Source organism: Nicotiana sylvestris, chromosome 4 (genome assembly GCF_000393655.2).
Source record: "Nicotiana sylvestris chromosome 4, ASM39365v2, whole genome shotgun sequence".
Classification (NCBI taxonomy): domain Eukaryota; kingdom Viridiplantae; phylum Streptophyta; class Magnoliopsida; order Solanales; family Solanaceae; genus Nicotiana; species Nicotiana sylvestris.
The window spans coordinates 97,987,458-98,011,976 of NC_091060.1; the positions used below are offsets into that span (position 1 = coordinate 97,987,458).

A 24,519-nucleotide genomic window follows, 5' to 3' on the forward strand; every position below is an offset into this window, starting at 1 on the left:
AGGAGGCAAATCTCGAATAGACTTTATCTTTGTTGGGTCTAAATCGGAATAACTCGATTTATGTTTTTAGAAAAGTCAGAAAATTGAAATTTTGAGCCCGAAACGAGGAAACCACAACAATCGAAGGCTTGGGTTGTATGCGGGACCTACAATCTTCACTTTTTGTGTGACGGATGGGGTCCACTCGAATTTTTTTTTTTAGAATCGGGGTGGGGGGGGGCGCTGTTGCAACATTTTAATGGAGGGGGAGGAACCAGTGTTCTGTCGTGAGGAAGAAAGGGGGGAGTTTTAAATTAATATGTAAAACACAGTATAATGCTGCCCTATATGTAAAACGCAGTATTATACTGCACTTTATTTTAATGATTAAAATTCCATTAAAGTATAATACCGCATTTTAAGCATAAAAGTAACTTTTTTTTTTAAATGTAAAAACGTATTTTGAGTCAAAAAAACTTACCATTTAGGTTTCGGACTCCAAGAAATCAATGGTGAACAATTTGTTCCTACTTAGCTATATATTCCAGTAAGTATTTGAGCGAGTTAAACCACAAATATAAATAATGGCAAGTCACAACCAATAAGATCTTCTGATGACCTTTGTATGGGACCCACACAACATAAAAATGTTGAAATTTATTTAATGTGAAGTCCACCAGGCAAGTAGTTAGCTTAAAGTAGCTCTTGTCAGCACAAGTACTTAGCTTCCTCATCAGTGTTCATTACTGCACACTAAAGAGGAAAAAAGAAAAAGAAAACACACATAAAATAGAAAGAAGAAAATTTCTCTCGAAGAAATGGTTTGATTCTTCAGGTACTCTGCATTTAAAAATGGCATTATAACACTTCACTTTTCTTACTTAACTAAACACAAAGAGAGAGAGAGCAAAAGGAAAGAGTTAGTCTACAGTTTCAGTCTTCAGTAGGAGAAGAAGTTGTTTTTGCCATTTTTACACCAATGGAAATTAAAGCTTGGATCTTTCTATGTTTTTTGCTCATGAAATGTTATGCGGGTAATGTTTTTTTTTCCCCTCAAGTCTTGCTATCTTATATGTCTATGTGATTTAGTTCTAGTTTCTACTACTTTCTTGATTATTGGTTATAGTTAAGACTTTTTTCTTCTGTTTCATTGTTGTTTTACCATAATGTCTAGGAGAATGTGCCAACTTTATTTGTGGTGAGTGACTGATTATACTAAACTTTTCAATGTTTTTCTTAAGTTTCATACTGATTTTATACGGGATTTCTTGGCTTGGTCAATGAACATTGTTAATGGTCTTGGAATAGAACTATTAAGTGGGGTAGGTAAATGTACATATGAATGGAATATTTTTTGATCAATGCTAGCTCTACAAAGGAAGAAAAGAATAAGAGTAAAGGTCAAAATAGAGTGAAAAAGGATTTTCTTGTTGCCACAAGAAAATTGTGTATTAACTTTATGTAGATCAAAAAAAGAGGAAAACTTCTCCTATTTGAAAGATATATTTATGACTAGAAACACCAACACTTTTTGTTTATTTACTTGTGATTCAGTTTTTTAGATCATCCCAAATAGTCAAATAAGATATATACAAGTTTGTCAAAAAGTTAATTGAAAAATTTTCTTTTTGGAAACAAAGTCATTTGAGTGGTTAAGGATATGAGATAAAGATTTTATTTGGGTTAGAACACCCAAAGCAAAATATGAACTTCTTTACTTGGGGGTGGCAAAAGTTATGTGTTTCTTATTCACTATAAAAAAAATGATAGTCCGGTGCACTAATTAAGCTCCCGCTATGCCCGGGATCCGGAGAACTGCCGGACCACAAGGGTCTATAGTATGTAGTCTTATCCTGCATTTCTGCAAGATGCTATTTCTTATTCACTATAGTTGTTATAATTTATTACATTAATATGAAACATATATATAGTTGTTGAAGTAGAGGGCATGGTGCAAGAGAAGGAGGAATCAACTATTCCAGTTACAACTCTTTCACCTCCTGAAGGCAACACTACATTCCTTGGTGGGACAACTTGGTGCGTGGCACGGGCCGGGGCTCCGCAATTTGATTTGCAGAATGCATTGGACTGGGCTTGTGGATTGGGAATGGCGGATTGCAGGCCGATCCAAGCCGGTGGCCCGTGCTTTGAGCCCGATACGCTTTTATCTCATGCTTCATTTGCTTTCAATGACTACTATCAACAGAATGGTAATTCTGATATTGCTTGCAATTTTGGAGGAACTGCTATGTTGACTAAAAGCAACCCAAGTAAGCATCTATTTGGCCTGGATCATTATCTTTTGATCTAATCATTATATAGTTGTTAAAAAATGTTTGATTTGTTGCTCAACAAGAGAATGTGGTTAATTGTAGTTACGTTGTTGCATTCTTGTGCCACTGGCACAATATGTCAAGTTTGAGATGGACATAATATGCATTGATAGAGTGAAAGATTCCGTGTATTTTGTTCTTTAGGTTATTAGTTTCACTTTTTATGAACGATTACTTAGTTTGTAGTTATCTGATAGTGTGTAAAATTTTATATTGTTAGTATATACAAGTGAAACTTTATTTCTGTTAACGCATGGTGTGAGTGTTGCTTAGGGCAAGTTTCTAAATTTTCCATTTATCACAAGTCCTTGAATATCCAAGGTTAGTTAATACTCCAATGACTAAGGAAGAAAATTTATGTCATTTTCAGATTTTCACTTTTTATGACTTGTTTGAAAAGAAAGTTTTTTGGGAATCTTTTAAGGCATGGAAAACATAATGTTATTCCTTTCTAAAATTTACATTGTTTTTTTTATGTTGTAGGTCATGAGAAATGTATTTATGCTACATCTGGACCCAGGTAGTATTTACTAGTACTATTATATGAAGTTTCTGCATTCATGAAATTACTTAAGCATCTTTATTAACTTGCTTCCTCTTTCTTGTAATTTTTATATATAGGATTGGTGATATGAAGTCTACAGCACCACCATTTCCCAAAAACAGCTTAAGCATTATGTGGTGGAAAATTGCTATTATTCTTCTTCTCTTGTACTCGGGAAGCTGAGATGTGCACCAACTTTTGCATCAAAGTAGAGCATAATCAAGAAGAGATACTCTAATGAATTAAGATATATATGTACAGCTCTGGGACATTAATTCTTAGAGTGGTTTAATTTCTTAAGTATATTCCTTCCTTTCTTCTTGTATTAAGTTAAGCATCTTAGCCATTGAGAAGAAATCTTCTCTTTTTTAAAAAGACAGAAAAATTCAATGCAGATTTTGTAAAATTGTTGATGACTTTAATATTACATATGCTTAGTAAGAACTGGGGAAAGTGAGTTCTCCGAAAATTGGTTATCTTATTCCTCTTGTTCCTCCTGCTTTACAAGAGATTGATAAAATATACTTCCCCTTTAAAAAAAAATTGTCTTAGTTTGACTTGGTACAAATATAAAATAGAAGAATTTTGAGATATGTGATCTTAAATAAGCTATATCATTTAGGTCAATGTAAAACTTTTGAAATTTATGATCTGAAATATGTCATATCATTTGTGTGACTATAAATACTTCTTATTACGAAAATATTGAAATGGGCCAATCTTTTTTAAAAAACTAATAAAAAAATAATGCCAATTTTTTGGAACAAAGGGAGTATTTCTTTGAATCAATTTGTTCGGCTATAGTTCATTTGGCTCGAAATTCACGAAAGAAAAGAAATTTTTTATTACTTGTGATCTTACATATATTATATGTTGTGGGTGATTAATATTTGTATTAATCACACTGACTTTTGTGGTTTACGATATTATCGCATATATCCCTTATTTTGATATCTCTGTAATAATTCTTTTTATTTATTTATTATTAATGTAAAAAGTTAGGATATGACAATTTTACCCATAATAGTTAGAAAAGGGTATTTGACGATAGTTTAAGAAAAAAGCCAAAACAAATTTATGCCTATAATATTTATGTGGTTATAAAAATTTTTTATTAAAAATAATATTATTTTTTGGGGAACGAATTAATAAAAAATATTGTCAAATAAAATAAAGAGAATAACACTTGCAAGCTAAATCTTTTTTTCAATTCAATTTGTTCCTGTTGTGAAAAAGATGTGACATGGATGGAAACAATTGAAAGGTGAATGAATTCAGTGTTGGGTTTTGGGATCCAATTCATAAGCTACTTTCGTCCCTTTCATCCTATCTGTTCTACACTTTGCTGAGTATTTGTTGTTTGTCAAATCTTATGTTTCTCGGGCAGTGTTCTTATCAAAGTGCCAGCCTTTCGCTTTTACGCACGGGTTTTCTTGTCTTCTTTCTTGCTTTTCTTCTCTTTCTTTTCTTTTATATTTATATATGTGAGATACGACTTCTGAATACTGCAAATCAATTTCAAAGTTTCTCTTTTTCATAAATGTATTCCATTTGGGAGAGAAGTTTTATTATGTGTCTCACACAACTTATATTAGTTGTGTGAGACTTCTTTTTGTCTTATAAATTTGTGGATCCTCAAAAATCTGAGTCCACAGAATTGTGAGACAAAAAAAATGTCTCATACAACTAGCGTCAGTTGTATGAGACACAAAATAAAATTTTCCCATTTGGAAATATATCGTAACTAAGATAAAAAGTTTCTACTTGAATTTGTAAATGCACGTATACTTTTTTTTTATGGGTTTCGACCCTATAGAAAGTGATGGAGTGAAAATTTGCAAAGAATTACTAGTCAAGAAAATGTCATTAACATAGACTTCTCATCAAACAATTTTCATGTGCCCAATATGAACTATATTCTTTTATACTATTTGGTTTGTTCTAAAGGACTTAAATCTCCTTCCTTAAAAAGAAAAATAAATACACTCACAACTCAAACCTTATAAAATAGTACTAATACCACTTTGTATAATTTTAAACTTGATTAGACATCTTAATAACCAATTTTTTCACTTCTCATTTCTTGTGTTATTGAATTATAACGTTATGTTACTACAAAGAAATTAATAGAAAATTGTGCTACAAAGTAAAGCACTTTATAGCTTACAAAAGGAAGTCATAGCTTCCCATAAATAGCAAATTAATCATCTCAGAGAACTCAAATTCATGTATTAATCCCAAATTTGGTTTACTTATACCCTTTTCAAATTTCTTAATTATTTCTCACTAAAAACCTCAAATAACTCATGCAGAGATTTCATTCTTAATCTCCTTACCCTACCAAAATATGCCACACAAGTTGGGATAATGTCATGCAGTTTACTGATTAAGTACCAAAACATTAATAGCCGGTTTGACAAGCTTTTGAAAGGAAAAAAAGTACTTTTGAGGAGAAGCAGTTTGGAGAAGCAGAAAAAAATAGCTTATCTCCAGAAGAACTTTTTTGAGAAGCATTTTTGAGAAAAGTACACTTAGAATCTATTTTCAAAAGCTTGGCCAAACACTAATTACTGCTCAAAAGTACTTTTCAAATTAATTAGTCAAACACAAACTGCTTCTCACCAAAAGCACTTTTTTAAAAAGTACTTTTGAGAAAAACACTTCTCAAAATAAGTTGATTTTAGAAGCTTGGCCAAACGGGCTATAAATCTAAGAAGCTTCAAGTGGAAGAAGAGCTTCTGAACATTTATATCAATAGGAAAATAGCAGAGAATTAGAGAGGGATAGGGAGAGATATTATTTTTATCTTCAATGTAATGAGCAATACTGGAACTCTCCAAACTTACTGCGTAACTAATCTTTCTCCAATCAATTACTAATATGCCATCCTTATATACATGTAATGACAAGTCTACCCTTCCCTTATTAATCTGGAATATAGCAGGACAACATGTCTCGGAGACAACGTTCAAGATGCCCCAGAAATGTTCATAAATCTCAAGATCCTAAGATCTGATACCACCTAACTGCAGCGACCTAAACTTTCCATCCTCACCGGATCACAAATCTTGAGAAAGAATGAGGAGTATAGCCTCCTTGCAGCCATTTATTCGCCAGAGACTTTTCTTCTCCAAACCCAAGATCTGCATGTCATAAAATAGTCCAGGAGTTTATAATTAAGCACTATAACAACACAACAACAAACCCAGTTTGATCCCATAGATGGGGTCTGGAGAGGGTAGTGTGTACGCAAACCTTACCTCTACTCATAGAGATAGAAAGGTTGTTTCCGATAGACTCTCACCTCAAGGAACTATAATTAAACACTACAAGCAGGGGAAAAAAAAAAGGCCCTCCTTGCATCCATTTATTCGCCAGGGACTTTCATCTTACCTTGAATGCAAGAAAACTTCTTCAAAAGCAATCAACACAATTTTCAAAAGGACTTATTACTAACTAATCAACCTTATTCTGTTTCCAAGCTAAAAAAATCAAGAATTGTTTTCTAAATGTTTCACCAGTTTACTAAGTTACAAATGATTGGAGGCAAAATAACAGCCAGCACCTATGTCACAATGTTATAAAAAAACTTTGAAACATAACGTAAGCGACAGAATCTGCATTAAATATCCACAGTTTAACCAAGCTTAACCTCAGAGCTCCTAAAGAATTTTGAATCACAAAATCTTCCCACTGAGTACAGATGTGTCAACCTTATGGCTTCAAAAAATATTTTCCGGGATCGGTATATGTTTTCTCCAACTGCTCAACCTTGTTGAATCTGAAACCCCTGATTCTTATTTCTTCTGGTATTGAAGTCTCCTTATAGTCGACATTTTCAATTGTCCAACCCTTGTTCTGCACAGAACCTCCCACTTTCACCTGTACAAATGATTCTCAGTAAGTGTATCAAACATCAAACTGATATGTTCATTCCAAAAGTTGAACCCAGGGGGAGGACGAATTACGAGCATATAGGCACTCATATATCAACTAAAAGACCTATCAGGGGTTCTGATACACCCCTATAATGCCATCCAGATCAGAACTTGATCGAGGACTTGAGACATACCTCAGCACCATCGACAGCCTCAGTAATGAGAGCTCCATCCAGGGAAAGATCCTCAAGGGCAATATCTCGCCCCTTGATTGCCATTGTAGATCTTTGTGAAATGGAGCAGTTTCCACTCACTTTGCTTTTTACTTCCGAGAAAGTAAGCGCCCATTTCGGCTTCCACACAACTCGAGACCATACTTCCACCTCCTGTCCGTTAAAGACTTGAATAACCGGATCATCTATCTTGACACCAGCCTGTAATAAAAAGAGATGTAGTGTAACTGATGCACACAACTAGATCAACACAGGTTTACCAACTGAACTCATCTGTGGCAGTGGCTATTACGAAAGGAAAAGTTAGGAAAGTGTTTTAAGAGTTGATAGTTATCTTCATATTATCACAATTAGAAGTTTCAGTATCACAATTTCTCCTATCTTTTTGTCAAGGAACATGCCCAAAGGTGAACGTCTGAAAACAGTAGGTTGCAGGACCAAAAATTGCTTTATTATGAGGCCAGTAAAAGGATCTTCAGTAATAACCCAAGTTAATTTACGTAACTGTAACCTTATGTTTGGACTTGCTAACCACTCGTTCAGCACATGACTATAAATCAAAATGTTCTGATATACTGTTCTCTAACCAGTGATGAGCAGCAACTCTTCTTTTTAACTTCTGCTTTGTCTTTTTTTTTTTCTTTCTTTTTTCTATTGTCATTCCGCTGGTTTAAATGTTACATAAAAACTATAAGGACATGGTAAAAGCCTAAAAGGCCTCTTTCAGATTCCAGCAATCTTTTCCTTTATATTATATCCTGTAGATGTTTGTACTACAATTGGTGCATAATGTATCAATACCCATAGGTCAAGAAAGAAATACTCTGAAAAGTTCAACTTTTCACTTGAATTCCCAGAAGGAAAGAAATACCTTTCTTAGAATGAGGCTATGAGAGCGATATATGGCCATTTCTCCTGAAGTGGCACTGTGATATGGATTTCCTTTCGGCACCTATCATTGTAAAGGAGACAATTAAAAAATAGTTAGAAATTGAACCACAACAAATCATGTCAAGAGCAATAACTACCTATGATATATTTTTGTTAGTAACAACTGTTGAGAAAGACTTCAAAAAATGCCAAGCCAAAGAAATACAAGTCAAAACATAAAACTTAAGAATGTCAGTAAGCTGTTTCAACTTTCTTAGATGGTGAAAGAGGGCTTAGGATAGTTGCTATGAACGACAAAGGAAAAAGTAAAGTAGAAGGAATATGCCACTGCATTTTTCAGTTTGAGGGTAAATTTTAGCAAAGCATGCCAATTAATTATAAGCTTATGATTGCATATGCAAGAAAGAGATTCAACAATGTTATCTCGGATCCCACAGGGAAATGCTGCCTCCAGAAACATGCTTGGGTTGTGCTACGAAATACCTACACAACCAAATTACAGTATCTGACGAGTACGCATAAGATCTAAATAACTCAGTAAAAGAGCTTGAAGCAGAAATCATTTGAGAAAACACTTGATAACATTCCAAATTGGAAAATTTTCTGGTAACTATTTGATACAAAATTGAACATCGAATTCAAAGAAAGAAAAAGCCAGAAGCATCAATTCTTCAGTCCTATGGCCTCTGTACTGAAAATTTTCAGAATGGAGCTCAGGGAGGGTCCACACCCAACCAGCAGAGACAAAGAGGGTGTTTGGCTAAGCTTATAAGCTGGTCAAAGCTTATAAGCACTTTTTGGCTTATCTACGCGTTTGGCAAAATTAAAAGTGCTTATAAGTTAAGTGCTTATAAGCCAAAAGTCATAAATTGGTCTCCCCCAACTTAGCAAATTTCAGCTTATAAGCACTTTAGGTTTGACCAAAATATTTACTATTCTATCCCTAAAATACTTATTTTTAAAACAAAACTCTTCGTATACCCAGTTCTTCAGTTGCTTATTATTAATTTCAGCACTTTTATCCAAACACGTAACTGTTTATTTTTAAATCAGTTTCAGCACTTAAAAGTGCTTTTCAGCGCCTAATGCTTACCAGCTACTCTAAATCAGCTAAGCCAAACGAGCTCAAATACATTTGTTATCCATAGCCGGCACTAGATCATCAGAGCTTTCGATGAGAAGCAAGAACTAGAAGTAGGGAAGATGGCTTTTGTCATGAGGATCTAAATGTTATGCCAGTCCCAATTTAAAGAAATTTTGCCAATTTACTGAAATTATTTCTGCTCATATGATAGGTAAAATTATTTCAATAACCGCTCATAATACCTTGGCAGCATCTTCTGGGTTGTTTTTCACAGGTGCATAAGCAAGCCAAGCATCCATTACCTGAGTCATTGTAAGAAGCATTGTGATCTCCACACTTAGATAACTTGACCGTAGATGACTCACAACATAAGTAACAGAATCAGAAGCCAAAAGCAGTATGAACTTACAGTGAATCCAACCCTAGCTGATGGAGGCAGCGTTTTAGGATAATCTTGCATCATGCATTCAAGTCGAGTTGAGGACTTGAAAGCAGTTTTGGTAGCATCTTTGTACCTACAGCAAGAGATGCCATAAATTAGTCAAAAAGAGGTAAAGCAGCAACTAAAATCACGAGAGAGGATTTTAACAACACATGTGCCCTAAAATGTTGAGCTTAGAAGAAACAAATATAAAATGACAACAAATAAGCAAATGAATTATAATGTACGAGCTTCTAATCAATCCTTTAAGCGCACAGTCCGAACAGCATCACCTCCACCTTTTTTTCTTTTTTGACAGAGGTAGTGTCCAAGCTAGCTTGTGTGCACCTCTACCATTCCATCGGATACCTGCTACCTCCCACCAACAAAGCCGGATAACTCTACCATCAAGGCTTAGACAGATTGAAAGAAATCACCTACTGTTAATTCACTCTTCACTCTGGGATTTGAGACCTGGTCTACAAGGTTCGCACCTACTTCATTGACCATTAAGCTACACCCTTGGGTGCATCATCTCCACTTTTGGCATTTTTTAAAATTGATTTACATGCCTAATTAATCCCTTTAACCGCACCCTTAGGATCATCGCCAGATTGTCCCGAATAACCAGAGAATGGCAAGATGCAAAAATTTCCAGAGTACGAGTTGGAATCATTTCTCTTTCTAAGTCCTCACTGTCAGTCAACCCACCAACCTCTGAGAAGTGAGAACTACATGTCGTTGGATGTTAATGTTCCAGTCTTGCCAAAACTACAAATATCAACCTTCCCAGCAAATGGGATACGGGAAGGGTGTGTGCAGGATATCCCATCCCTCGTGAACAAACTGCAATACCAGTGTTCATCTAAGCAAAATGAAAGCCCTGGAATATAACTCAGGTGATTAGATCAGCATAAACTCCTATCTTCTGTATATTGTAATTTCTTAAAAGCGAGCAAACATATTGGACATAAAGCATCTGAGCTGATCCGTATTTCTACTTTATGAGAATCAAGTTCAGGTCATTTGCATTTTGCTTTTCTCATTCCTAGCAACATATTAAATTCAGTGGTTCATTTCTCTACAAATTTTTGTCGTGGAAAAATTTCCTGGACTTACAGCAAAACAACAATAAAAAGATAACCAACATATGTTTTCCAAGGAATATCAAGCAACATGACACCACGACATTGAACATACAAGTCTTATATAGAGATATAAGAGTAGATGTTTACTTAGGGTTAACAAACTCCTTTATTGCACCTCCTGTTTTAGTGAGCTCTTCAATGTAAGGGCCAATTTCAAAGATCAGCTGCATTGCAAATGAAGACAGCCATAGGTAAGCAATTACTTTCTATTCGAAAGTAACCAAAAAAAGGAAAGCTATCCTACAGAGGAACTTGGCCGCTACAGCATAATTTGCATGACTATTCCCACTGATTACATGCTCGAAAAATTATAAACTACTGTCATAAAGAAGGGGCACTTCACCTCTCTGTTTCTTATGAGATCCTCACAGTTAACGAAGACAGTGATCTTCCTTAATTGCATTGACATCTATAATTTAACCGGTGTTTCCTTACATATCCTTTAAGGAAAATGAAATTTTCTTTTTAAAATTTGCATTCATATAATCTAGTAACATATTAGCATGTTATCCTTAGTTACTTTACAGAAATCAGTTCGCACGTTAAAATCAAGTCCGCCAACGTTGCAAAGCGAATTGGTCCCCACGTATAGGTGATTATGGAGTTTTATTACCCAAAAACATCAAAGAACGGAAGTTTCCATGATAGTTGTAACCATTGGGGATCCATGCATTATGGGCCAAAATTACCAAGAACTTCAGGAATATCCGGGTTATTATACAAAGTGGTAAAATAATTTATATGTAAAATAATTTATATGTAAAATAATATGGCAAATAACTTGAGTCACTACGGGGAAAAATTGGCAAGAAAGAAAAGAAAAAGACACTTCAGCATATAGACTACAAGACATACCTGATTTATATTTCCAGGAAAAGGTGAATAGCCTGTTTCAGAATTGACATCACCATCAGGATATCCAGAAGCTCTAAGCAACGGATCGAGCTGGTTGTATTCCACATTAATCACCATTGTTCGCCCTAGAAAGGATTTTTTTGTTGTCAGATAGACCCACATGAGTTTTCACATAGTACCCCTACCATGTTCAACATCAATCTTTTCGCAGTACTATCCTAAGAGCAAAGTACATTAGAATCTGAATCCCAGACTATTATTGCAGATGGAGGATATCACAAATGAAACAGAAAAGACTCCGAAGTTAATGTTAACGTATACATTAAAAGAGCTCAAACGTTACCCTTTATAGAAGACAACATAATTTATGTGCTCATGAGTTATATTTGATAGGCAGGAGCCGAACTTGTCGTGACTTGGCCAAGCTATGGCATATAGTGGCATTGCTTATAAGCAACTAATTGTTTTGTTTTTACTTTTTGATGATTCAGCGGATGAAACTATTTTGGGACCCTCCCACTTTGATTTAAATTGATTTCAGGACCATGCCAGTTTATTCAATTAAGCATAGCAGAAAGAATACACGGAGGTCCAAATCTGAGTGCAGAGTAAAATAGGTCAGAATTGGCAAATAACAGTTAGTTAGATGGGTAAACGCGGCTTCAAGCTCCCAACAGCTCAGAATTTGTTCTTGATACAGCTGATGATGGATGTAGAACGAATACAAAAAGGGTCAATCCTTTTATTATGTCTGTTTTACCTATTTGATTTTTGATTTCACTACCCTTTTTTGCAACTTTAGAACTCAATTTCAACCTGTCCAAATTGCTTAATTCCTTCGATAACTCAACTGTTAATTGATTCTTCATGTATACAGAGAAGGCTCATAAGAAAAAGTTACGCCGAAAGATAAAGCTCATGGGTCAGTTATTGTAATTTATCCCTTACTATTTTTGTGAAGTACAACTTTTTAATAAATTTTTTTTAACTATTATCTTTCCTTAGTTGGTTTGGGACTTCCTCCCCTCACATAACACTTCATTTCTAGCATTTAGTCATCACATTATCCACATCTCTGAGTTTCAATACTCAAAATTGTAGTGAAGTAGAGCTCATTTGCATGCAGCCCCTGCACACTCTGTACCTTGCAACCAGATCAACAAAATGTTTATTTTCATAATAGTTCAATGATATGAGGAGCTATCTCAAAATTAATAATTCAACAAAGGATGGTGATCACAAGTCCACATGGAATCATCTTATTTATAATTTCAGAAATTCATCTCATTAAAGCTGGGAAATGGAAGCAGAATCGGGTTCTGGACAGATGTCTGGCTAGGAGATGATAAACTGATAAACAAATTTCCTACAATATATAGTTTAACCAAGATTACACAGGGCACGGTAGCAGAGTGTCATACAGGGGAAGTGTTAGAATAATTATGCGAATATATATAATTAGTCCTAGTCCGTTATGTAATAGGAGTAGGTTATGTGTTATGTATACATATAAATAGGGCTCATTTGTAACATAGAATATCAATTAATAATATTTTCTCCCGTGCATTCTCACATGGTATCAGAGCTTTAGTGAGAAACCTATCGTGCATCATTCCAGCGACTTCCGGGAAGAAAGACCTCGTTGCCGTGCAATTTTCCGACGACTTAGAAGATTGTCCGTAAGCAAATCACTTTCTGTTGGTGTTGTCCAAAAACCAACACCACCACAAGACTCCTCAGGCTCCGGCGACCAAACCCCAGTCAACCCCACCGGAAAACACACGTCCACACGCCCTCACGCACCGGAAAGGAAGAAATTTTCCAGCAAGATCTGACCCACGCGCCGGCACGTGAGCCCTGTTCTGGCCAGATTTTGAAAAAGTTCCAGTTGAACGGTCAGATCGCCTAGTAATTCCGAGTCTACCCATGCCTTTTTCTTTTTGTTCCGATCACTTTGAGATTTTCCGGCAACTACACTGACTTTCCGGAGGCTACAGTGATTTTTCCGACGAAACTTCTTTTGGACAGATTACTTAGGAGGTTATTCCGAGTCTTTTTTTATTCAAGTTTAAATCAAAATCCGACCATCATATTTTTCCGGCACATCATTATAATGGTATTCGTATCAGAAGCCTTAGACTCATAATCACTTGGATCCAATGCATTGAATCTAATCCAGATGGTTTCTTTACCGGATTATATTGAGTTCCTTCAGTACAAAGCATGTAAGCAGACATCTTCAGGAATAGCCTCTGTTGTTCAAACAGATAGTAGCGTGACTTGTGTTTCCCAATCTTCAACCTCTGAGTCTTGGGTCATTGATTCAGATGTATTTGATCATATTTCTGGTAGAAAATCTCTTTTCACTAGTATTTCATATTTTCAATCCCTTCCAACAGTCACAATAGCCAATGGGTCTCAAAACCATGGCAACTGGAATAGGTCAAGCAAGTCCACTTCCATCCTTACCTTTAGACTCAGTTCTTTATGTTCCCGGTAGTCCTTTTAATCTCATAGCCGTTAGTCGCTTAGTCAAATCACTTAAATCTGCTGTTTTATTTCTTGATGACCTTGTTTTTATACAGGAACGCAGTACGGGGCGGATCATTGGTACCCGACGTGAATCAGATGGACTTTATTACCTTATCCTTGCAAAATCACATGGACTCACATCTTGTCTTCCTTCAACAACTTGTCCCGTTACTGATTCACCAGATTTATTACATAAACGGTTGGGACATTCCAGTTTGTCAAAACTTCAGAAAATGGTACCTGGCTTATCTCACTTGTCCGCTCTAGAGTGTGAGTTATGTCAGCTCGGTAAGCATACCCACTCCCATTTCCCGCGGCGTCTTGATAATCGAGCAGAATCACCTTTTACTTTAGTCCATTCAGATGTTTGGGGTCCTAGTCTGGTCAGTTCTACCTTGAGATTCCGCTACTTTGTCAGTTTCATTGATGATTATTCCAGGTGCACTTGGATATTTTTGATGAAAAATCGATCTGAGTCATTTTCTATTTTCCAGACCTTCCACGCTGAAATTCAAAATTAATTTGGGTTTTCTATCCACACTAATGCCCTAGAGTATTTGTCTTCCCCATTTCAGCAGTTTATGAACTCCCACGGGATTATTCATCAAACATCTTGTCCGTACACATCCCAACAAAATGGGGTAGCTGAAAGAAAGAATAGACATCTTATTGAAACTGCTCGTACACTACTCATACAATCTCATGTTCCGCTGCGTGTTTTGGGGGATGCAATTCTTACATCTTGCTATCTTATTAATAGTATGTCATCTTCAGTTATCTAGAATCAAGTTCCATTCTCTGTCATGTTTCCCCACTTACCTTTGTTCTCTCTTCCACCCCGTGTCTTTGGGAGTACGTGTTTTGTTCATAACCTTACTCCAGGAAAAGATAAGTTGGCTCTTCGTGCTCTTAAGTGCGTATTTCTGGATTACTCAAGAACGCAAAAGGGATATCGATACTATTCTCCTGACCTCCCGCGGTATCTTATGTCTGCTGATGTTACCTTCTTTGAAACCCAATCATACTTCACAAGTCCATGTAATCACTTAGATATGTCTGAGGTGCTACCAGTTCTGTCTTTTGGAGATTCAGTCACTATCTCCCATTCATCTTCCTCCATAGCTCCAGTTGCAGCTCCACCACCTACAGCTCTAGTTGCAGCTCTACCACCTATAGCTCCAGTGCCACCACCTAGTCCAATTCCACCAACTATAGCTCCAGTGCCACCACCTAGGCCAGTTCAACCTTCTACAACTTCACTACTCCTGACTTATCATCGTCGTCCGCACCCAGCGTCAGGCCCAGCTTATTCACTCCTGCACCTGACCCTGCTAATACTGCAGACTTGTCTCCTCTTAGTCAACCGATTGCACTAGGAAAAGGTATACGGTCCACACTTAATCCTAATCCCCATTATGTCAGTTTAAGTTACCATCGTCTGTCATTATCCCATTGTGCATTTGTATCATCTTTGTCCTCTGTTTCCATCCCTAAATCTACAGGTGAAGCATTGTCTTATCTCGGGTGGCGACAGGCTATGATTGACGAGATGTTTGTTTTACATACGAGTGGTATTTGGGAGCTTGTTCCTCTTCCTTCGGGTAAATCGACTATTGGTTGTCGTTGAGTGTATACAGTCAAAGTTGGTCCAGATGGCCAGGTTGATCGACTTAAGGCTCGTCTTGTTGCCAAAGGGTATACTCAGATATTTGGACACAATTACAGTGATACTTTCTCTCTCGTGGCTAAAATAGCATCCATCCGCCTTTTTCTATCCATGGCTGTTGTTCACCATTGGCCTCTAAATCAGTTGGACATTAAGAATGCTTTTCTTCATGGTGACCTTGCGAAGTCGAATGATCAGCTTGCATATATTTTCACCAAGTCCCTCATTGGTCCTCGTATTAACTACATATGTAACAAGCTCAGTACATATGATATACATATGCACCAGCTTGAGGGGAGTGTTAGAATAGTTATGTGAATATATGTAATTAGTCCTAGTCCCTTATGTAATAGGAGTAGGTTATGTGTTATGTATACATATAAGTAGGGCTCATTGTAACATAAAATATCAATTAATAATATTTTCTCCCGTGCATTCTCACAGGAAGAATGGAGATTAAATTTTAGGAGAAACTTTAAGATTGGGAGTTTGATGAAATTTGGTCAACTTTTACATTGGCTGGAATCTTTAATCCTTGATGCTAGTACGTTGGATTCTCAAATTTGGGCAGCTGGGAAAGAAGGCAAATTCTCAGTAAAGAGCTGTTATACTCTTTTGCAAAAACAAATAGACCACTGGGATTTGACTTGGCCATGGAAGATGTTTTGGAAATCACAAGCACCTCCTAAAGTAGCTCGTTTTGGCTGGACCGTAGCTAGAAATGCATGTTTAAGTTTAACTCAAGATATGTTGCAGAGAAGGGGAACTCCTTTGTGCAGTAGATGCTTTTTGTGTGAAAAATCCCAGGAATCTGCAGAACATCTTTTTTTGCATTGCAGTTATACAAGCCAAATATGGGATGAGATCTATTTCTCGCTCTGACTGGTGTGCAATGGGTGATGCCAAAGAAGGTGAAAGATCTATTGGTTTGTTGGCAGAATCAAAGAGTCAGGAAAATCTAAAGCAAATCTGGAGGAACATACCTCTTTTTGCATCTTTTGGACCATCTGGTTGGAAAGAAATAAGAGATGTTTTGAAAATAAGCAGAATCATGTAGCTAGTGTTAAAAATAGTTGTCTTCATAACCTATATTATTGGGGTAGAGGAAGTTTGGCAGAAGACTTAGATCAGTACATGGATTTTATAGAAGTTTTGAGATTGTAGTAATAGTTTTAAGCAGTACTGAAGTTTTGTATGCTTTTTGTACCTTCTTGGTACATTTTTAATGAAATTTTCATTACCTTATCAAAAAAAAAAAAAAAAAATTGAAGAGTCAGTGCGATAATAATTTTCGAAAGAAAAAACTGTAAGGCTTAACATATTTATTAACTGACTCAACAGACATTTCCACTCAGAGAAGCTTGGTAAGTTCAGCTATAGGGGGGAACATGATCCTAAGTGGCTTGAGCTACTATCAAACTATTTCTATAAACCTGTCCAAGTAGCCCACTTGCAACCCATAACTGTATGTAAAAAGTGATATCAGCAACCAGGAATCTTTCTTCTGACACGTAGTCCACAAATTTCTCAGGGCTATTTTATCTTAAATAACTAAGAGTTCTCTCATCTTCTCCTTGTTACATACCTTTGAGAGGTCCAATGTTTTTGAAGAATCTCTATAATCAATGTTTGCTCAATTATAGCACATCTAAAGTATGTATATGTTCTCCCACTCATGCCCTGTATGGAGCATCAGGTACAGAGGAAATCAGGCATGAAACAGATCCTGCTATTCCTCGTCTCAAGTTGCCTTTTAAAAAGACCAGCTTAAGTGCTGTTGGAAGTTCATAGACAACCAACTAATAGGATCATCATCAACTGATCGGACAGATAGTATCCTAGTACTTTCGAGACCTGTTAAAATTTTGGCTAAAGATTAAGCCACCAACATTGCGAATTCAGTTTATGAAAGCAGGAACTGCCCACAGCTTATAACACTCTTTAGATGAAATATTTTCTGCCACTAAAATTTAGCAGTTATAAACAACTACTGAACAACAAAGAAACTCATATCACAACCCATGCTTTCTTTCTTTCAACATTTATTACTACTTTTTCCCTGGCCACTACAAGATACAAAGCTAGATGTAAGTTACTCATCTACGTACCATCTTTATGAGTAAGCTTGGTAATGCCACCAATGGCTTCTTTCGCTTTCCGAGGAACAGCAAGAGAATTGACATGGTATTGTTTTATCGCGCTGACACCTAGCGCTGCTGGAATTGCCTGGAAGATAATGAAACGTACAGATTGATAAAATTGGCCTAACATGCATGAGTAGAATATGAAACAATTCAAAAACAAAAAGAAACAAAAAAGAGAAGGCATCCAACTAACCTTGAAAAGTAGACCATTGGTGTCTTGGAAAAAAAGAACCCATCTTAAGCCTGCATCATGCCTAGATTGCACAGAATTTGGACCATCAATCACAGAAATATGTTAACTCTCTTTCTCTTTTTAAGTGAAACATGCACCTCTTAAAAAATCAATACAAACTGGGTGCAATAGTGACGAGATACAGGCTATAATTAAAAGGTTTTACATCAGCTTTTATTTCCAGAACACGAAGGAAAAAAGGCTTGAAAATATGAATTCCATTTCTTCACTTCAAAGATGGATACACTGTATAAGGTAGGGTCCAGAAAAATAAAGATCATTGTTAAAGATTATAGTTGAAGTTAAAAAGCAATGGACTGAGACAAGAAATTACAAAAGAAAAAAGTATCCATCTTTCTCTAATTGGGCAGCCCGGTGGACAAAGCATCTCGCATTCACGCAGGGTCCTGGGAAGGGTCGCACCACAAAGGGTGTGATGTAGACAGCTTAACCTAATACAAGTAGTGGCTGCTTCCACGGCTCGAACCAGTGACCTATAGGCCACACGGAGACAACTTTATTGTTACTCCAAGGCTCCCCTTCATCTATCTTTCTCTAACTGATTACTTTTATATAGTCTAAAAGGGGTTAGTTCATTGGTTCATCCAAAATCACATTAAAGTGTATGAGAATAGCAGAAAGAAAGCAAAGGTTTAAACGAAAATGGGGGAGAACATACCAAACTTTAAGAAGACCACTTGAGTAAAGAAGTGAGTGGACGTCTCCATGGCCATGAGGTTTTGTCTGATAAAGCAGAGGCATAAGCAAAACTCAGGCACTTTCAGCAAAAAAAGTTAATGACATCAATTGAATAAAAGAATATTCATATCTTTAAATATAGGAAGAGTATTCAGCATACAATTATCCACCTGAATTCTATATTTATTATGGGGGTCCAGAGCAAGGTGTGCTTCATTATCATCTAAACAAGCAACTTTTTCCTGCAAAAAGATCAAGAGATATATGAGTTTTGATACTATGACTTAATTCTTCATAGGCTTCTTCAGATCAGTGGCTCACCTGCTTAAGCAGTTTCACTTGTGTGGGTTTCATCCCAAAAAAGGAGTTTTTTCCTAAGAGCTCCATGGTACGTAAATGTGTGTCATCTGACGTCATAATAGCCAAAGGAATCTCCGGTTGGCAGTTGCCTAATCACAAGGAAGCTGTTAGTTGCCAGGAAGCTCCTACATGTTTCTACATGTCTATTGTATTAAGGATATGCATCATACTTTTAGGTGGCCGAAACGTAATATGTTAGCAGGTATCTCTATGCATAAAGATATTCTTTTTAGCCAATCCTTTTTAGCTTGTATGTATTGTTTGCTACACCAAGGAAGAGAATTCTTAACACCGTTTTTATCCATACGGAACATTTCTTTTGCTTCTACTACTACTACTACTACTATTACGCCTCAATCCCAAGCCAGTTAGGGTCGTCTAATGTACCGTCGCTATCCAACAACTTTGTGCACAGAATATAAGGTTTAAATTGTTTTCTGAACTTTCTAAAAGGTTTATAAAGAATGAAAATTTTGGCAACTCCACAAATAGAATCACTGGTCAACAAATCTTGGAAGCAGCTTCATGAATCTTAAGCTTGCGACTGGATCCCCTAGCACAACAACCCCTCCCAACCTCCTTAAAATTGAGTCCTAACATAACAGTCCAGGAAGAGGTACCTTCCAGAGCTTGGGTTACACCAAATTGCCAACTTCTATAATTTGTTGGTTTACTATGCTAACGGTGCGATGAAAAATTGGGACTGAACAAGAAGCAGTTTAACTGTAATTTCGTCCCTGACAGAATATTTACAAAATCATAACATGCACTATTACCAACCTTCGGCAAGGCTGCAACTAGCTTCTTGTAAAGCAAGAATAGTTTCAATGTAATGCTGTAAGAAGCATGTCCCTGTAGTTGTTTCTCTAGGAAGGGCCACCTGCAAGTAATTAGAAGGAATTGTCACCGAACTAGATCTTATGCAGCCAGACATTAGATTATTAGTTGCATGGTGAAATGACAGAATACAACTATTAATCAAGTTGCAAAAGATTCTGCATATTTTAACCCATGAAGACAAAAATCAGAACAAGTTTTAGACCAACCAACCAAAAGAATTGTTTGAACAGCAGAAGTGTATCTTGTGAGGGTTAAATGATGCTCCATGAAATTTTTACGTGTTCTACCTTTATTCCGTTGTACCCAAGACGTTCTCCGAGGCCTCCAGCAACAAGAACAAATGCAGCCTTCCGTGCTTCTTTGACGCCAGCTTCCTCAAATTGAACAAAGTTATCATCACCATATGTCAGAACCTCCCCAGATGGAACCTGCACAAGTTCACTTACATTTTTGAATGCATCATTAATCTAGAGCAGATATCAGTATATTATCTAAGTTTTAAGTGCTTGTTACATAAGTATTAGTAAGGTGATCAATTATTTTCCGAATTTTTCAAGGTAAGAGGAGTGAGCAAGGAAATATAATCAAATCTGACAACATAAAGCATCAGATATCATTTTTCACAAGAAAAAGAAGTGTGACAAATCCCATGAAAGACTATTGACAGCAAAGAATAATTTCTCAATAAAAAGAATCCGGTATGAATTTGGAGACTATCATAATATCCTGTGAAGGAAAAATAAATGATCAGTTTGGGATGAAAAAACATAAACTCATTACTTTGACCTTTAGCAAAGGCTTGAAGCACCTAAAAATAGCCAAAAACATGCTAAACTTCGCATTTCAATATGCCGACCAGTAGGCATGAAAACCTAACCAAAGCTAATAAGGTATTTTTAAGATCTTCTACTAATGCAACATACACCACTACTATCTACCGCAGTTGTAGCTTAGAAGTATTTTAAGTGGCACCCTTTTCTCAACACTCCGTTTAAACAATAAATTATTGTAGCTGCATAGTACCAGGAGAAAAGTAGCTGCATAAACAATATTCACCAGATTTGTGAAATATAGACTTTTTCTTTTATAAGCAGCACCTTCACTAATTTCTGACAGACATAAAACGAAATATATGAACCAAATCGAAACTTTAAGACATGCACTGAATCCAATAAATCAGAAAAAACCACAAGTTGAGTTACTGTGTGCTGCTTGATGAAAAAAGTAGTTACCTTCTATAGAGAGAAAACTAGCAAAATAAGTTTTGCTAAAGCAGTAACACAGGATTCAGTGACTTACGGAAGGTGTAAAACCATCATACGGGTTTTTTCCAGCCTTTGAATCAGCTAAAAGCTCCCTAGCAGTGTTAACATATGCTACCAAACCCCCAGGATAACTTGAATTAAGTTTGGCAATCTGAAAGAAACCATAATAATAACACTTAAGTCTTCATAATTATTACAATCAAAGTAAGAAGTGAATACAAGCGTAGAAGACATTGGAAACAAGCCCAACAGGAAAATGATAACATTTCTGGCATTACAAGATTGCCACAGCCACCAGCTGTAAAATATTCAACAATGACAACAAACTTCAAATTTTGGCTACTGTATCATTTGAGTAATTAAGCACGAGCAAATGCTTCATATAAATTGTCATATAAGCTTTAAACTGCAAAACAGAAACAAGATCAAGTTTTAAATTTTGCAAACTGCAAACTACAACCTTATCACATCCCGAATTTCAGCATGTAAGTAACCAAAACTGGTAATAGGAGTTCAAATTGCTTGCATTGTTAAAATTCAGTTGCAATTGAAAGCTAGTTGGTCAGCTTGAATTGTTCAAAAGAAAGAAACACAATTCATAGCCTGTCTTCTTTCCAGGCTTGACCAGTGGTTCACCGTGTGACATGCTATACTTCCATTCTTTCTAAAAGGAAAATCCAGACCGCCACATCCCAATCCTGGTCTAGTCATTGACATCATAGGAGACATCAGGGCCATAAATAGTGAAGTCGTCCGTGTTGGTTCCAGGAAGACCAGAATTATTATTATTATTATTATTATTATTATTATTATTATTATTATTATTATTATTATTATTATTATTATTATTATCCTAAGTGGAGGGTTGCCTAAGCACCATGATTGTGATGCCAATATGATATGCAATGGTGCAGATTTTGATGTGTACATCAAAAAACAAGAGTTTGATGGGGAGTGATTCTGGCGCTTGTCCTGATGAAGCTATGTTGTGGGGAGAAATGCAGGGCGCTGCAAAGACAGCCAAGGTGCATTTCCCTTATTAATAGTAGAGACACCGCACAACTGGACAAAAGAATTTTCTCTGTGTTAGGTGCCAAGGTTGACATGCAGAAGCTATCCAATTACATATGAGTCGACTTCTCAGATATATTTTTTTACTGTATAAAAGTAAATTACATATAAGTTGATGACTCCGGAATCTTGAAGCCAAAGCTCTGTGCAGTATTCATTGGTCAGAAAATTCTAGTATAAAGAGCGTACATTCCGTTAACCCCATTTATAGATTCAGTGTGGTTCAATATGTTTCATTTTTCCTCGCTGTCGTCTTAATCTATTTATCCCCTGGTCTTAACCGGAGGGAGTGGAGATCATTGATCAGGGAATTGGTTTGAGCATTCACTATTCTCAGTAAGCATTCTTTTGAACAAAGCTATATTGAAGGTGCTAATAGGATGGTCGGGAGAGGATTAGCTTGTTCTTTTTTCACCTTTGATTTACATGTTGCATGTACGCCAAAATCAACTAGTCTGTTTAATAGCATGTTTGGCCAAGCTTATAAAATCAGCTTATTTTGAGAAGTGCTTTTCTTTAAAGTGTTTTTAAGTGTATTTTTCTCAAAGTGTTTTTGGAAAGAATGCTACTTTTTTCTGCTTATCAAAAATTGTGTGTGCTTCTACTCAAAAGCATTTTTCCCCTTCTAAAAGTTGGTCAAACACCTTAACTTTAGGAAGGAAAATAAAAGGCACTTTCGGCTCCAAAAAAGCACTTTTGGCGAAAAAGAAGCTTGGTTTACATGTTGCCTGTAATCTGAAATCCACCAGTGATACTGACCACTAACCATAGACTCCACTTTGGCGTTTATTGGTTCTTCAGTATTTATATTCCCACTCAAATTACTGAGGATGAAATCCCTTATTACGATTTCTTTCTTTGTGGATGACATTTCATATTCAACAATATGAAAGTGAAAGTCAAGAATGGAGCTTTAAAGGAAAAAAACACTTCAAAACTAAAACTTGATCATAGTCTAAGCCAGCTTAAATATGCATAAGTTATACATGGTGACATCAAAATCGAGTTTATTTAAAACAAACAAATATATCCGGAAAAACAATTATTAAAAAATAAAAAAAGCTGAACATACCTGATCAAAAAAGGCACGCTTCTCATCATCATTAACTCCGGGCTCCGACCAGTGCTGAAACAAGTGGCTTTGCTCCTTCTCTAACAACATCTTCGCTAACTCTACCTAATATCACCACACACACATCAATCTCAATTCAACTCCGCACACGAAAATCAATATCATTCAACTACACAAACAAGTTTAACTTTTTACACACTGACAAGAAAAAAACCGTAAATTAGCCTGTCTACAATGTGTTAATTCGCAGTGATAATCAGGCAGTAATCTTTTTTAACAAAAATATATAAGAACCTGTTCAGGGGAGAGAAGAGAGAGGTTTTTCTGGAGATTTGGAGCAGAGGAAGCCCAATCGCCATTAATGTTAAGCTTCGAGAATTCACCCGCCGTCGATGTCATTTTGCCGTCGCCGATGTTTAGAGGATTGTATTAATTAACTGTAAAAGCAAAATAGAAGAAGAAATTATGTGAAGTTGAGAATGGTTTGAATATATAGCGCGAGAGAGAGATCTAGGAAAAAAGAAAAGGAAGACGGGTGACCGGAAGAAACGGTGAGAATGCTGCTTGCTGTTAGTTACCTGATAGGGATGGGGAATTGAGTAGTACCAGATTCATGACCTGACCGGAACATGTAATGATGTAAGGGGTCGTTTGGCAGGAGTATTAGAAAAAATAATGCAAGCATTAGCTCTATGTATTACTAATACTTTGTTTGGTACATTATATTTGGCATTATCCTATGCATAAGTAATGCATAGAAAACCATGGCATTAGTAATACCAAGGTTTTAATGCATGCATTAGCATGGTTAAAGACAAAATTGTCCTTAAAGTCCCTTAAAGCTAGAGAATATGGAGGGCATTTTTGTAAGTGTAAGCACGTGATTTTTGCCCTATAAAAGAATTAATCCCAAAAAATTCAAAATAAAATAATTTTTCTTTTATGTGCAATTTTTGTATTTTTGTGGTATTTTTTGTATAATTATTTGTATTTTTGTCTGTACATGTTTATTTGTTTAAATTCATAAAAATATAAAATACGTCGCATTTGCATTTAGGATTTAATTCTACAATTAGGAATAATTAAGTTTGTTTTACCAGAATGAAAATTACAAAAATAGGCATCTTTTGCATTTCTAGCATTTTAATGTCCAAATTGTGTGATTTTATTTGTATTAATGTTTAATTTTGGGTGATAATTATTATTAGGGGGTTAATTAGTATTTTAAGATAATTTTGGTTTTTATAATTTTAGCATTTTTAGTTTTATTAA

The 24,519-nt window shown here is 36.0% G+C and overlaps 2 protein-coding genes across 2 annotated transcripts; one reads left to right on the forward strand and one right to left on the reverse strand.

Annotated features, from left to right (window-relative positions):
* Positions 1–871: 871 nt before the first annotated feature.
* On the forward strand, positions 872–3,247 carry LOC104232977 (major pollen allergen Ole e 10). The gene is given in 5 exon segments (XM_009786257.2): positions 872–1,013; positions 1,911–2,249; positions 2,796–2,832; positions 2,934–2,965; positions 2,968–3,247. Coding segments are annotated over 5 exon segments (564 nt in total). The 5' UTR covers positions 872–958; the 3' UTR covers positions 3,069–3,247.
* Positions 3,248–5,621: 2,374 nt separating this feature from the next.
* Positions 5,622–23,715, reverse strand: LOC104232978 (UDP-sugar pyrophosphorylase). Its single transcript, XM_009786259.2, has 18 exons — positions 23,542–23,715; positions 23,248–23,352; positions 21,139–21,255; positions 20,127–20,267; positions 19,780–19,879; positions 18,961–19,088; positions 18,810–18,881; positions 18,620–18,684; positions 17,902–17,962; positions 17,673–17,790; positions 11,367–11,491; positions 10,599–10,675; positions 9,352–9,457; positions 9,185–9,244; positions 7,839–7,919; positions 6,929–7,168; positions 6,570–6,738; positions 5,622–5,999 (listed from the first exon to the last, which is right to left on the reverse strand). Exons 1-17 carry the CDS (start codon positions 23,644–23,646, stop codon positions 6,571–6,573), a joined length of 1,869 nt encoding a protein of 622 aa, XP_009784561.1. The 5' UTR covers positions 23,647–23,715; the 3' UTR covers positions 5,622–5,999; position 6,570.
* Positions 23,716–24,519: the final 804 nt, after the last annotated feature.